Genomic DNA, 14,038 nt, shown 5'->3' on the forward strand with positions numbered 1-14,038 from the left:
CACCAGAATGTCTCCCTCCCAGGTGTGGGCAGTGGAGGGGGTTACTGCTCACACCTGGGCTGCTGGCCTCCCCAAACTCTGCTCTGGTCTGGACTCTCCGGTGGGATTTGCATGTGTTTTACATTGTTCCTTTAGAGTTAAAGGCACAGAAACCCCTTCCCCTCTGAGGCTAGGGCAGACCCTAGAAATGATCCAGAACTCTTGGCGTGGGGGCTGATGGAGGGGTCTGCTCTTGTCTCTGATCCCTGGAGCCACCTCCCTCGTGGCTTCGTGGGAGCCTCCCCGATCCCTCCTTCCTTCCTCTCTCCTCGTCCCTGCTGGCTCCGTCACTCTGCCGGTGCCAGGCTCGGGGTCTCCAGTCCCCTCAGAATTTCTATCCCCAAATTTCTCTCTCTCCCCGTGGGCGTTTCGGCCCCAGGGGCGTCTCTCTCTAGCGCGGTGTCGCCGTGTCTCTGCGCCCCTGACTCCAGTCCGCGTGCCCATCTCCGTCTGGACCGCAGCGTCTCCGCGTCTCTCGCGCGCTCTCTGCTCCGCGCCCGTCCGGCTCTCGGTCGCCGTGGCCCCTCGGCCGCCGCCCCCCGCGCGCTGCGGTGGCCTCGCGGGCCGGAGCGGAGCGGGCTGGAGCGCGGCGGCCGCGGGCCGGCGGGGGCGGCGTCGGGCGCCTTCCTCCGCCAGGCCCTCCCCGGCGGCGCGGGGGGCGGCGCGGCCGCAGCTCGGCGCCTTTAAGGCAGCGGGAGGGAGCGGCGAGGCGCGGCGGCTGCGGTGGCGGCGGCCGAGGCGAGCGGGGCGGGGGCGCGGCGCGGCGCGGCGCTCGGTGAGTCCGCTCGGGCCGGAGGCGGCGCGGCGGCCGCGGCCGGGCCGGGAGCCGCGAGGAGCGGGCAGCGCAGCCGAGCCCGCCGCCCGGGACATGGCCCAGGCGGGCCGTGCAGGTGAGGGCGGGCGCCGCGGGGCAGGGCCGCTGGTCGGGAGCGGGGACCGCGCGGCCCGGGGAGGGGCGGCCGGCCCAGGTGCGCCCCTCGCGCAGGTGGGCGGAGGTCCGGGAGGGCGGGAGCGCGCGGCGGCGAGGCCCGAGCCCCGCGCGGGGAGAGGGGGCTCCGCGCGCCCCGCGTCCTTCGTGCGCCCCCGGTCACCTCGTGGCACACCGCGTCCCCCTCGCCACGGCCCCGCCGGGAAGGGCCAGGTCTGCGGCGCCCCCGTCCAGTCCGGCTGCGGGAGCTATGAGCACCCTCCGGAGGCCCCAGGCACACCCGGGCACGGGGACCGAAGGGGCTGTCCCGCGGCCGCCGCTCCATCCCACGCCCCCCAACGCAAACCAGGACGCGCCCCCTTGTCCTGCCGCTCGCTCTATCCAGGACGCGACAATCCCCCGCCCCTAGCTCCGTCAGGAGACCCAGATTTCTTCTCGGGAAGGAGGGGCGCCCCGCGCCGCGCCCGCTAGCGAGCCGTCCCGCCCCCTCCCCCCACCCCCGACCCTGGGAGGCAGAGCCTCGGTGCAGAGGTCTGAAGGTGGGGCCTCTTCTGGGGTCCTGGGGGCTCTGCCCTCCCGCGATCAGGCAGTGTAGCCCGTGGTGTGAGGGAGTGGGCGTCAGTCGTTCGTTCATTCATTCAGCCAGACGTTCATTCACCAGCCTCTGCTCTGGGCCAGGCCCTGGGCTGGGACTGGGGATCCGGAGAGGGCCAGACTCTGCCCCTGATTGCACCCTCTGGGCCCGATAGTGCCTGGGGAGGCCCCGGTTGAGGAAAGCCCACAGGGCCGGCCATGCGGTGGTGGCAGCAAGCCTGGTCTCAGCAGGGCTGGCTTTGTGAGGCTGGCGGGTGTAAATCGACCACAAACTCACACCCAGCCTGTGACGTTGGCAGGTGCTATGCCATCCCCTGGGACTCGGCATTGGCCTGGCGTGAACCCTATGCCTCCACCTAGAAGTGATGACGGTGATGGAATGAGTGTGAATTCACCCATACACACACTTGGTGTGATTACCATTGGGCTGTGTGTAAACCCACTGTGACCCACAAAGGCTGCCCCGGATCCTGGGCTGGGTCCCAACCCCCTGTGTGTGCTCTGGGCGTAGGATTTGGGTACCCGAGAATGTACTCCCATTCTGTCCCAGAGGAGGAGTCCTGTTGGGGTGGGGCTGGTTGTGTGTGAGACACAGCGAGTGTGGAACATTCCTAAACACCCCCTTTCTCACCTCCCTCCCTCTTCGCCTCTGGAGAGGGCACCGGGAGAGAGATGACACCAGTGAGGCTGGGAAAGGCTGCCTTGTCCTCCCTGCCCCGGGCCTTACCCACCCCCACTCCTCCCAAAGGGCACATGGCAGGGTGTGTGTCCCGCCTACCGCCCAGCTCTGTGTGTGCATGTGTGTGCGTGTGCGGGCACACCCCGTGCTGGATCACCTGCCAGGGCACTGTCATCCTAATAGCAGCAAACAGTTGCGGCTTGTTCTGTGTACCAGGCAACATGCTAAGCACTTGACTGCACAGTGCTCCTGGGAGGGAGGAAGGTTACTCTCCCCGCTTTGAAAGCTCTGAAAACAGGCACTGGGAGACACAGCTCCCTCCAGGCAGCTCACAGGGTCTGGGCAGAGCCTGGACGCAGGGCTGGCTCTGTTGGACTCCAAGAACTCTAAGTGATGGATTTTCTCCCTCGCTACCCGGATAGGTCACCCCCCTCCCGAATGGGGGTGTGGTCCCAGCGCCTCTGCCTTGGCCTGTGGGTCCTTTGGTCCCTGGGCCAGTTATCCATGGGAATTTACTCCACCAGTGGAAAAACTGCCCTGCTCTGAGCACCAGTGCCTCGCGCTGGTCCAGCATTTTGTCTTTCCTGCTGTGACTTCCTGCTCAGCCCGGTCCCTCAGGGCAGCGCAGACTCCCCTCCTCTGAGGATCGAACAGTCCAACTCCCCTCTCCCGTACTCAGCTGCCACCCCGCAGAGCCTTTTGGGACTGACCAGCAAGATGGGGTTCCTTGTCCTTTCTCAGCTCTTCCAGGCTCCTTGGCATCTTGTAAGTGTCCCTTCTCTTCTTTCGGCTCCTGAGCCTGCTGAACTGAAAACAGCATGCAGTTATGTGGGCCTGGGGGTCACATCCCCCCATGGGCAAAGCCTGTGGAGAATAGATTGGGGGACTTTAGGACAGAGGGCGTCCTTCGAGATCAGGAGCCCAAGTCCCTCTCTTTACAGCTGGAGAAACTGAGGCCCAAGGAGGGGCTGTGACACAGAGAGGGGTGGCTATTCAGGATGGACTACCTCGGATGGGCAGACTGATGGTCAGAAGTGACCAGATCTTCACTCTGGGAACTGACCCTAGAACCAAGGGGGGCTGAAGGCTAGGGGTGGGGGCTGTGGGATCCTGGCCTGTGAGTGAGGGGTCTGCTCTGTGACCAGAGAGGTGTTCCCTCTAAAAACCGGCCAAGAGACCACCTACTGAAGGAAGAGATAGGGGTTTGGGCCCCAGGGCCACCATGGTGCATGACTCCAGGGTCATCACACTGTGGTCTTGTAAATGGCTTCCCTGGACTTGTGCAGTGCACAGCCTGAGCAGCCAGCCATGGCTGTGTCAACCGTGTCAGACAGGAGCTGAAGGGAGACAGTGAAAGGAATTTCACATTGCCAGGTACAGAAGTAAATGTGATCAGGTCCCAGAAAGGATTGGATAAATCGCAGAGGGTGGATCCCAAATGGGTTACTCCCAGTTCCCAATCTCTGGGGAGAGTTCAGTCACATAGACCAGGATCATTAGGGTGCCCCACATCCAGTCTTGAGAGGAAAGGCAGGGAAGGAAAGCCCTTGGTCTTGCCCTGAGGGAGCTCTTCGTCTGGTGGGCAGCGGAGGAGGGAGACGTACCTGTGGATGAACGCCAGCTGGGGGGGGCAGGGGGGGGGGCGGCTGGGTGGGACAGCATCCACAAGCTCCATTGAGGAAACGATAATTTACAATAGAGAGCTCCGGCGCCCAGTGCAGTACAGACAGAGAAGAGGCCAGTGGTGGCTTGAAATAGTGAAGGCTGGATTTCTCTGGGAGACGGGCCTTAAAGGCTAGCAGAATGTGGACAGGAGGGTGGCAGGGGGCAGCCTTCCAGGTGAGGGTCACAGCTTGAACAGAGGCAGAGGTTGGAATGGGAGAGACGTAAGTGTGGAGGGACCGCAGTAGGGTGGGGCTAGGGCACGTGGGCAGGAGGTGCCCAAAGGTGGAGGAATCCACCTGGCTGGGGTGGAGGGTTCCTGGAGGAGCGGAAAGCTGAAAGGGAGTCTGGAGAGATGGAAGACAGAGCAACACTGCACGATCGATGGGGGTGTTTCGACAGGTCCCTCTGGCTGCTCCGGGAGGGCTCCTGGGAGGGTGGAGGGGGCCCGCCTGGCAGAGCTGTCTGTGTTGGGAGGGGTTTGTTCTGGCTCATGCCAGGGCACCGCCCCTCCTATTCTCCCTCGTAGCCCTCCCTCTGTACCCCAGAGGTGTCTGCAGCCTGGGGCCGAGCGAGTGGGAGGCCCCCGGCGGGGCAGGAACACTGGGAGCAGTCAAGAGTGTCTTGAGACCTCTCAGGCTGGGGCAGGACCATCTGGAGAGGCCGGGCTGGGGCCCCAGGGCTGGGCCTTCCAGGCTGGAGGAACCAGTTTATTTGCTTCCAGGTGTAGTCTCTGCTCTGAGGGGAGGAGCCGTGGGGCTGGTGTGGCTCAAATCCAGTGATTTGAGTCAGTAAAATACAGATCCACTCCACATACTCACGTTCAAAGCCCTGGTCCACAAGAGGATACTGAGGCCTGGGGAGGAACAGCTCTTTGCCCAAGGCCGCAGAGCAAGGTGGTGGCAGAGGTGGGCCTAGAACCTGCATTTCCTGAGTCTCAGTTCAGACCTTGCTCTGCTGAGTCAGCTGCCCTGTCACCATCCCAAAACCAGACCTTTGCCTGGGCCCCCTGCTCCCCGGCTCCCAGGGTCAGGGGGCAGTGGCTGGATCTCCCAGAGGAGGGGCTGTTGGGAGGTTGGGACGGGGACCAGTGCTGGGACCCTCAGGACTTTGGGGAGGCACCGGAGGATTCGAGGCACGACTCTGAGAAACTCCCAGGCCTAGGGTCCCTGTATTGCTTTGCTGTGTATCTTGGGAAGGGTGTCATGTTCTGCAAGGAGACTGCAAATTCACCCTCTCGGGTCCCCACGTGGAAGGCTGGGGCCAAATCAGACGCCAGTGTCCTGACTCAAGGCCTTCCCAAAACTCTGCCTCCAGGAAGTCTTTGTGGACTTCCCTGCCGTCGGGGAAGTGCCTGAACTTGGGCAGGTCTCTTGTTCCTCTGCCGAGTTATCTGTCACAGCAGCAGACCCAGCAGGCCCCAGCTTGCGATCTTTGCTGCCTCTTAGCCCTGGCTGCCATGTGGTTGCATGAGTCAAAGACAGTGCAGCTCAAACAGAAGTCCCACATCAAGCATCTGACCCTGGGCCTGTAGCCCCTGTCCCAGCTGGAGGCCCCGTGACCTGGCTGGTGTTTGAGAGTCCAGTGTGGGACACAGAGGGTAGGACATGGCTAGATTCCCCCTGCTGGGGCCGTATCTGTGTCGGATTGGCCAGAAGTGCGATGTTTTCTCGTGTACATCTCAGAGTATTGTGATAGCTCATGGCTAGAAGAGGCTTGGCGATCTTCCATCCTACCTGTTAATTATGCAGGGTGGAGACTGAGGCTGCATAGGCAAGGAGCTCTTCTCTGACGTCTGGTGTCTTCAAGGACAGAGGCATGAACTCCCAGAGGCCAGTGAGGCTTTGAGGACTGGGGACGACCCGGCTGCCTCCTGGGAATTCTCCAGGATCCCAGGCTTGGGTGAGGGAGGCAGAGTCCGGGATGAGCATCTTGGGGACAATCTGGCCCATTTGTTTGTAGTGGTCTTCAACCTGCTTTCCTACCCAGTGGATCCACAGCATCCCTTTGGGGTAGGCCCAGTGGGATTCTTGTTTTAAGGATGAGAAAACCGAGGCCCAGAAAGGTTAAGTGTCTGGTTCGAGAATCACACGTGAAGTCAGAGGCAGTGCTGGAATCAGAAGCTCGGTCTCTTCTGCTCTTGGATTCAGCACTCCTAGGGGTTCAATTGTGCGACAAAGAAGAGACCTGGCTCACCTCCTGACCTTGAACTGTCCCTCTGGGGCTCAGTTTCCTCGTCTGTAAAAGGGGCAGGGGGAGGGAAGAGGTGAGAGTCAGGATGAGCTTTAAGTTGGTCCAGCTCTGACACTGCTCCTTCTTCTTTCCTGGCCTCCCTCCCTGCTGGCCTTGCCACATCTTGAGGGGCCTCACCTCTTCTCTTCTCCTACCCCCCCAGGACCCTCCCAGAGGGGTGGCGGGGATGGGGGAACAAACGGGGAGCTGAGGACTGGGGATCCCGGGCCCCCACCCCATTCCCACATCTGCAGCCAAGAGTCACGTGGAAGGGGCTGCCAGAGCCCCCAGGGGAAGGGCTGGGGGTGGGAGGGGGAGGAGAGAATGCATAACAAATGAGTTTGGAAATCAAATGAGATCTGAGCTCCCCACCCACTCCCTTAAATCTCTCTACGCACTCTGTCTCTTTGAACATTCTTGTTTTCTAAAGAGAAAGAAAATGCTAAGTTGCACCCCCTTTCACAAAGGAATGGGTGCCTTAGTGAGTCAGGCCGGAGGTAAATGCCACCTCCAGGGCCCCACATCTGCCTGCGGAGGCCTGCACAGCTGTGTGGCCATCAGCCCCCACAGGAGTCCGTGCGTGCGTGGGGAGGGTGGACGTGTGTGGGGAGGGCGGGTGGGGGTGGGGGGAAGCCTCTTGCCTGTGAGTGCTTCTGGGTTGGGAGCTGGGTCCCTGCAGTGGGGCCCCTGCCCTGCTTCCTCCAGGCTCTCCCAGGGCTGCATCTGTGAGGGTCACTTGTGGATGGAGCCACGGATCAGGCTGTGGCCAGGCTGAGAGCCTATGTTGCCCCATCAGGGCTGAGTGTGAGGCTGGGGGTGACATGCAGGGGCTTGGGCTGTGGCCTGTCTATGGGGTGAGTTCAGGACCCCAGGGGGAAGGCTTTGTGGCTGCGGGGAGCCGGGTCAGCGTGCGGAGCCAGGGCTGGGAGGGGGCAGGTGGCGTGGCATCTGCCTCTGGAAGCTGGAGTTCTCAGGTGTCAAGCTCCTCACTCCAGGCATCTTGGTGAGGTTCTCCAGGGCTGGTGAGCAGGAGACCTCGGAGCTGATGTCCTGTCAAGGAAGGGTGCCCAGGGGTGTCCAGAGCCTGGTCTTCCTTTGGGAGGGTCAGCCTGTTTGTTTGCAGACCTGGGAAAGGGCAGGCCAGAGAGGATGTAGGTGTTCCCCTTCCCAGATGACCCATTATTCTGGAGGGAGGGGAAGTAGCCGTCTGTTAGCTGGAGATGCCAAACAAGGGTTGAAAGCAAAAATAGAACCGCGTCGGGCTCTGTCTGGGAGGGGCGTTGAGTTCTGGATCTGAGAGGCCTCTCCGGAGCTGTCTGCTGCCGATGCTGTTTGCTCAGCTCTCAGTATTTGTGGAGCACGTCACATCCTGCGCTCCTGGCCTCCTCAGGGAGAGACCTGGGTGTACGGGATGCAGGGTTCTGAGCTCTGGGGGGCTGCCGTGGTTCTAGGTGTCTGTCTTTGGGAGGTTTGGGGCACTTGTGGCTACTCATCACTCATACAGCCCTGACCTTTTCTGGACTGCTCTAGAGTGGTCCAGATCACTGCCTTCGGGATCTAACTCCCTTTGGCCCCGCCGTAGTGCCCGTGGCTCCCTTCTCCCTTCGCCCCCACTTCCCAACCCCCCATGAGGCTGGTCCCAGCTGAGCAACTCTGGAATCATCCCTCGTGGTAGAAAGAGCTATTTTCAGCCTTCCCATTACTGCCCAGTGGGGGGGGTTTATCCCCGGCTGCCTCTTTGTTCCCTTCTGGTACAGTGTAATGAGAGCATTATGCAGCCCGCCTGCGGGGTCCTGGCTGGCAATTCCCTGCCTGTGATTTGGCACCAAATGGAGAGCCTGGGGGCAGAGGCAACCTTGGGCCTCATCCTTGCTCAATAGCCACCCGAGTTGTGGGTGGTACCCGTGGCCCACACAGGGTCACCTTGGCCCTTGCTGGCCGGGGTGGGGGGGGGCTACTCCCTTGCTGCTGCTTGCTTCAGGCTAATGGTAGCCTTCGGTGCCCTTACGAAAAAGCTGGCCGGCTCATTGAGGCGGGGGTCTGAGAAAGAGTCCCCAGCATCCTCCACAGAGTCTGTGACCCCAACTTGGCCTTCCCATGCTCTGGTTGGGTGCCTGAGTCCCAGGCTTCTCTGCCTGCTCCCCCTAGGGGGTCCCGGGATGATTGGAAGAAGTGCCTTCCTGCGGCTGCTGAGGGGCCCCTTGGTCCCGGCTTTTGGACCCCCCCCACCCGCCGCAGTCCTCCTGAGGAGCCTGGAGATGGCGGAGCCCACAGTGGCAGGTGCTCTGGGAGTCCCTGCAGAGGGAGGAGAGAGAGCCTTCCTTCTGGAGCAAGAGTCTGGCGGGACAGCGGGGGGACATCTGGGGTGCGGGAGAATTGTTCCAAATAACTCAGAAGCCGAGTTGGCAGAGCAAATGATAGTACAATAGATAGCCAAAGCTATTAATCACTAATTATCTCCTAAATAAGGTAATTAATGGGTATTTAAATGGCATATTTATGAGATACCAGCAGGTCTTCAAAAAGCACATCTTTTCCAAAGCAACTGGTTTGGCCAACTGTGTCCTGCTGGGAGACTGGGATTCTAATCCCACCCCAGCCCACCCCCCGGACAGGGAGCGTGACAGTGGGCAGGTCATCTTCCTCCTCTGAGCTGCACTTTCTCATCCGCAGATGGGCTCATGGCTCTTCTCGACTGACCTCACTGGGCTGTTGTGAAGACGGTGATGGAGGCCATGCGAATCCCAGACAGTGGTGTAAAAGGTGCACGGAGTTTAATGCTGGCGTGAAAATATCCTTGAAGTTATAGGATATAGCCTCTTGATGGTGCCTGGTGTGGTTCACGGCCAGGGTCAGGCCACAGTGAGTGGCTAGAGTCATTACTTGGTGGGTTGCCGAATTTGTGGCTGGATCTGTGGCCGGCTCAAGGCTTGGTCTGTGGCTTGGTCTGTGGTCAGCTTCACGGCTTGGTTTGAGATTGGGGTTGAGGCCTGGTCTGTGGCCGGGTTGCAGCTTCTTCTGTGACCAGGGTTGTGACCTGATCTGTGGCCAGGTCAAGGTTCAGGCTGTGGTTGAAGTCAAGGTTTGGCTGTGGCTCGTCTCAGGATAATTCTGCAGCCTGGAGTCTCGGCCTCAATCCTTGAGTGCCCCCATGGACTGATGGAGCTGCCTGCTGGCCCCGGACACTGGATTCTGTCTGGGTCCTCCAGGATCTGGGCTCCAGGTGCTGGGAACCCCAGAGGACAGGCACTTCTGGCATGTCCCCCGACACAGCCCAGCGCACAAGCTCATCAGTGGCGCATACAGCAGTTTGGGAGATGGTTAGGATATGTTTCTATAGCAACCAGCCCCCAGCCAGCACTGGTTTCCTTCAATAATGCCTTTTGCTGGAAGCAGCTTCTCCTGGCCTCTTGTTTCTCCCTGGGTAGCTCCACAGCCCCTTGAAGGCTGAGCATGGACTGGCTGGCCCTGGATTGGTGTGGTCCCAGACCCATCCTGACCTAGAGAGGGAGCCTGAGGACCTTCCCTCTGGGATACTTCCCTGAGCTGGAGCCCTCCTGAGATGTACCCTGTGCTGGGCCATACTGAGCAATACAAGAGCTGTCTCTGTGCCCAGCCCTGGGCCGGGAGAGACTATGGGCCTGGAGATGATTCCTACCAGGTGTCTGCCTGGGGGATCCCACAGCCTAGTGGCGAGGCAGGCCTGCCCCCAGCCTGCCAAGAGATGCTCTGATGGGCACTGGCAAAGGACATCCTGGGATCACAGCGGAGACGGGCACCCAGGCCAGCCGGAGGGTCGAGGACAGCTTTCAGCTGACTCCTCAGCTGATTCTTTTTTTTTTTTTTTTATTGAGGTAACATTGGTTTATAACGTTATATAAATTTTGCTCAGCTGGTTCTTAAACAGCATGACTGGGCGTTGGGGTTGGGGTGGGGATGGAGGGCGTTTCAGGCATCAGGACCTGCAGGAGCAAAGGCTTAGAGGGAAAGAACGTGGTGTGGGGGCTTCCCGGTGGCACCGTGTTCCTGGAGCCCAGACTGGTGGGTGGAGATGCTGGGAGAGAGCATGGGTCCTGGCCTTGGGTAACTTAGGTTTGGGGGGCGGGCTAGCCCCAGCCCAGGGAGCTGCACTGGGCAAGAGGAGAGAGGGGTCAGTGGGCGCCAGGAGCATCAGGAGTGTGGGGGGCGAGGCACTTCCAGCCTCGGGAGAGGAGGGTTGTTCCTTTTCTGCCCTCTGGGCTCCTACTCCAGGGGCCTGAGGAGCAGGAGAGGGCGCCCCCCTCAGAGTGTCCACGTGTGAAAGGACCAAAGAAAGACCCATGGGTGATCATGACATTTATTTTATTTAATAAACCTTTTCATAGCACCGAGTGCCAGATGCTGTGCTAAACCTTTTTCAAATATTCATTCATTTAATCCTCATAGCAACCTGATGTGAGTGCAATTATTACCCCCATTCACAGAAGAGGAAACTGAGGCACAGAGTGGTGTAGTGACATTTATTAAGATCACCAGTTGATAAGTGGCAGCGCTGGTTGTGAACCAGCCCCCAGGGGAGTGGGATTGGACTAGCGGTGCCCATGAGACACGAGGAGGAAGGCCAGGCTCCCAGGGGGAGGGGCGGAGAGGGGGTGGGTGTGGGAGATGCGTGGAGTCCAGGGAGGTGGGCGCATGGGAGCCTCACCTGGACTCCACGCGTCTCCCACGCTACATCATCCCAGCTGCAGACCCCTGGGACCCCGGGCTGGTACTGAGGAGCAGGGAAGAGTGATTCTAAAGGTATGTGTGAGGCTGTGTATATGTGAGTGGCTGTGTGAGCCACATATGCGCTCCTGGCTCTGCGTGTCCACGGGGCTCCTGCTGCCCATGGGGAGTCTGGTGGCCTGATTCTCTCAGCAGCATTGATTGTGGGCAGTTAGGCTAGATGCTGTGCTCGTAGGAGCTGCCATTCTCCTGCCTCTGTGTGTGTGTGTGTGTGTGTGTGTGTGTGTGTGTGTGTGTGTGTGTCATGTGTGTGAGAGACAGAGAGAGGACACGAGGGGCCCACTGGAGTGAGCCGATAGCCGGCAGCCGAGCTCTTTCCTCCTCTCGGCCCCTCTCCTCTTCGGAGGCACAGATTGCTCCGACTCAGCAGGTGGGTCCGGCCGTGGTTTCAGACACAGCCTCAGGCAGGGCGGCCACAGCCCCAGGGGCAGCCCAGCGCCAGGCACCCCACCTTTGCTCACTCAGAGGTGCTCGTGGCTCCCTGGAGGTCTGGGGATTGGCGGGTGTTACCTGAACACCTGCAGAGCCGTGGCTGTCACAGACACCCAAGTCCCCTCCCTTGCTCCGATAAACCAGACGTCTTACCCTTGAGGAGAGAGGTCTAGATCCAGCTTCTCCTGGGAGATGCCCAATTGCTTTGACCCGTGTCTCTCTTCCCTCCCACTCTTCCCCAGCCTGGCCAACCCTGCCCATCCTTCCTTTAAGGCTCAGCTTGGGCGCTCCCCCAGGAAGGCCTCCGGGCCCCTCCAGCCTGCAGGGTCACTGCCTTGGGGAGGTGCCGTCCACATCTATGGGACACATGTGTGTGGCGTTTAGGCAGGGGCCAGGCTGCCCGCTCCTTGTTTGTCCTGTGCTCTGGGCAGGGGCAGTGCAGGACTGGGTCCCGAGGCTGGCACCCAGGGGCAGGGACAGATCCACTTCAGCTCTGTCCTCGACTCCTTCCTCCCGGGCACCATCTGGCCCAAGGTCTGGCCCAGAAGAGTCGCCCAGTCCCTGCAGCCCTCGCTGTACCGTGCCTGGGCTTTCCTCACTGTGAACTGTCTTTCCGCTCAGACAGGGCTCCTGAGAGCCGGGCGGTGTCTCCCTTCTGGTGGGGCTCTTGCCCTCTGGCTGGGGCGGCCCTGGGGTCCCTGGTATAGAGCAGACCCCACAGCAGGCTCCTCTCTGTGTCTCCGTCTACCTGTTCCTGGGTGCCTGGGAGCCAGGGCTGAGGTGGGGAAGGCATGTAAGTGCCGTCGATGACCTGACCTGGGACCTCTGGCTGCACCCATGCCGGGGAGACCCAGGCCTGTGACAAGGTCCAGGAGGCCGCACTGGACCTGAAGGCGGTGGAGAGATGGGCCAGGAGAGAGAGTGGGGCTGGCTCTCAGCAGCCCCTCCCACCGCAGGCCCAGCTTGGAGCTCTGTGGGAGGTGGGGGCAACGGGGCAGGGGCACCGGGGCACCATGGGGTGTGAAGGAGAATTTGTTTTTCTCCAGTTGCTGGGGGAGGGGTAGGGTGTTCCCCTTTCTCTTTCATCCTGATTTAGAGTTTTAAATAAGTGTGGTAGTGAAGGTGGGACAGAAGGAGAGTCTGCTAGAGGTGTAGGCTGGGCCTTGGAGGACACAGAAGGAGCTCTACAGCCTTGGGGAGGGCCCCTGCAAGCTGCCTGGAAGGCCCCTGGGTGCAGGTGGCTGCTGGAGCCCTGCCTTAGCCTTGATCCTGCAGCTAATGAGGGCCACCATCTCCCCCCCGAGGGTCGGGCAGTGCTGGACACATTATCGGATGATCTTAGTTAAAACTCCTAACAGTGAGTTGGGAATTATGATACCCATTTTACAGATGAGAAAAGGCCGGATCGGAGGGGTTAACTTGCTTCGGGTCATAGTAAGTGATAACGCTGAATCTCGGTTTGTGTCGGTCCAAAGCGCACGCTCTAACCTTTCTGCTAAATTTTCACCCACGGCTGAGAGCTGATTCGTGTGTGTGTGTGTGTGTGTGTGTGTGTGTATGACACAGAGAGAAAATATGGGAGCCTGTGTGCCTGTGTGTGGGTTAGGAAGGGCGAGTGGCTGGTTGGGAGGCTCACACTCTCTGAGGAATGTAGACACATTTAGATTTTCACCCAGACACTAATTTGCGGACCTGGTGGGCAGATGATTCTAGAACTGGGAGAGCTGCCCCCAGGGCTGGGGCCCCCAAGAGCAGCCAGGGGGAGGATTATGATTGGCCAAGAGAGCAGGTGATGGAGAGAGGGGGGGACCTGGGACCCCTGCCCTAAGCTCTGACACAGAGCACCCAGCATGGTGGTCCTGAGCACAAACCCTGGAGTCAGATGGCTCTGGGTTCGAATCCTGCCTCCATCACTTATTCGCTTTATGACCTCAAGCAAACAACTTCATATCTCTGAGCCATTATTTCCTTAGCTGTAAGATGGGGATTTATGGTACCCACTCCGTGGGGCTTGGTCAGGATTCCTTCAGATAAGACCTGTGAGGCAGCTAGCAGGGTCTGGCACACTCTATTTACTCAGCAGATCATTTTTATTCATTTGCTTGTTTGCTGAACACTTCTTGGCTCTCTTCAGCCCGGGGCCACGTACTGGACACAGACAACGCAGAGTACGTGTAGGGCAGGGACCCCTGTCAGGGGCACTGTGCTTCCCATCCTTTGCCATCACTGTTCTGGGATCGTGGTGCCCACCTTCTCTGACTCTGGAGACTGTGTGTGACCTTTAGCACCCCTGACCTGTGCCCCCCGCCCTGCCCCTCAGGAGACTCCCTGACCCTCTTGGGCATCTGTGTTTCCCTCTTCCTAAAGTGTGTGGGCCATAGACCCTAGGTCAGGGTTGGAACCTCAAAACCCACCTGTTCCGAGCTCCCATCCATGACAGGCCCACTTAGTCCTTTAGCTCTTTCATCCGGGAAGGTCTCATCCATACACTCTGCCTGTCTGTGCCACACGTGTGTGTGCAGGAGTGGCGTGCACACACACATTGCATGCTCATGCTTCGCATGTCTGGCTCTTCCTCATCATTCAAACCCCCACTCACCTGACACCTTCTCAGAAAGGTCTTCCCCTCACCTCCCAAGATATTCTGTCCTTTGCTGTTTTCCTTTTTGGAAAGATGACCTTTGCCATTTGCTAAAAAGTCTGCATGC

General features: G+C 60.0%; 1 protein-coding gene across 2 annotated transcripts in view; it reads left to right on the forward strand.

Moving 5' to 3' along the window:
• Positions 1–286: 286 nt before the first annotated feature.
• PITPNM3 (PITPNM family member 3) overlaps positions 287–14,038 on the forward strand; it is a 90,786-nt gene continuing 77,034 nt past the window's right edge. The window contains exon 1 of one of the 2 annotated variants that reach the window (XM_070560989.1): positions 287–929. In XM_070560989.1, the coding sequence (XP_070417090.1) occupies positions 908–929 (22 nt within the window). In that variant the 5' untranslated portion in view covers positions 287–907. Of the gene's footprint in view, positions 930–8,812; positions 8,898–14,038 lie in introns of those variants that run through there. The other variant, XM_008519381.2, reaches the window with a different exon arrangement.

The sequence above is a fragment of the Equus przewalskii genome, chromosome 10 (genome assembly GCF_037783145.1).
Source record: "Equus przewalskii isolate Varuska chromosome 10, EquPr2, whole genome shotgun sequence".
Lineage (NCBI taxonomy): Eukaryota > Metazoa > Chordata > Mammalia > Perissodactyla > Equidae > Equus > Equus przewalskii.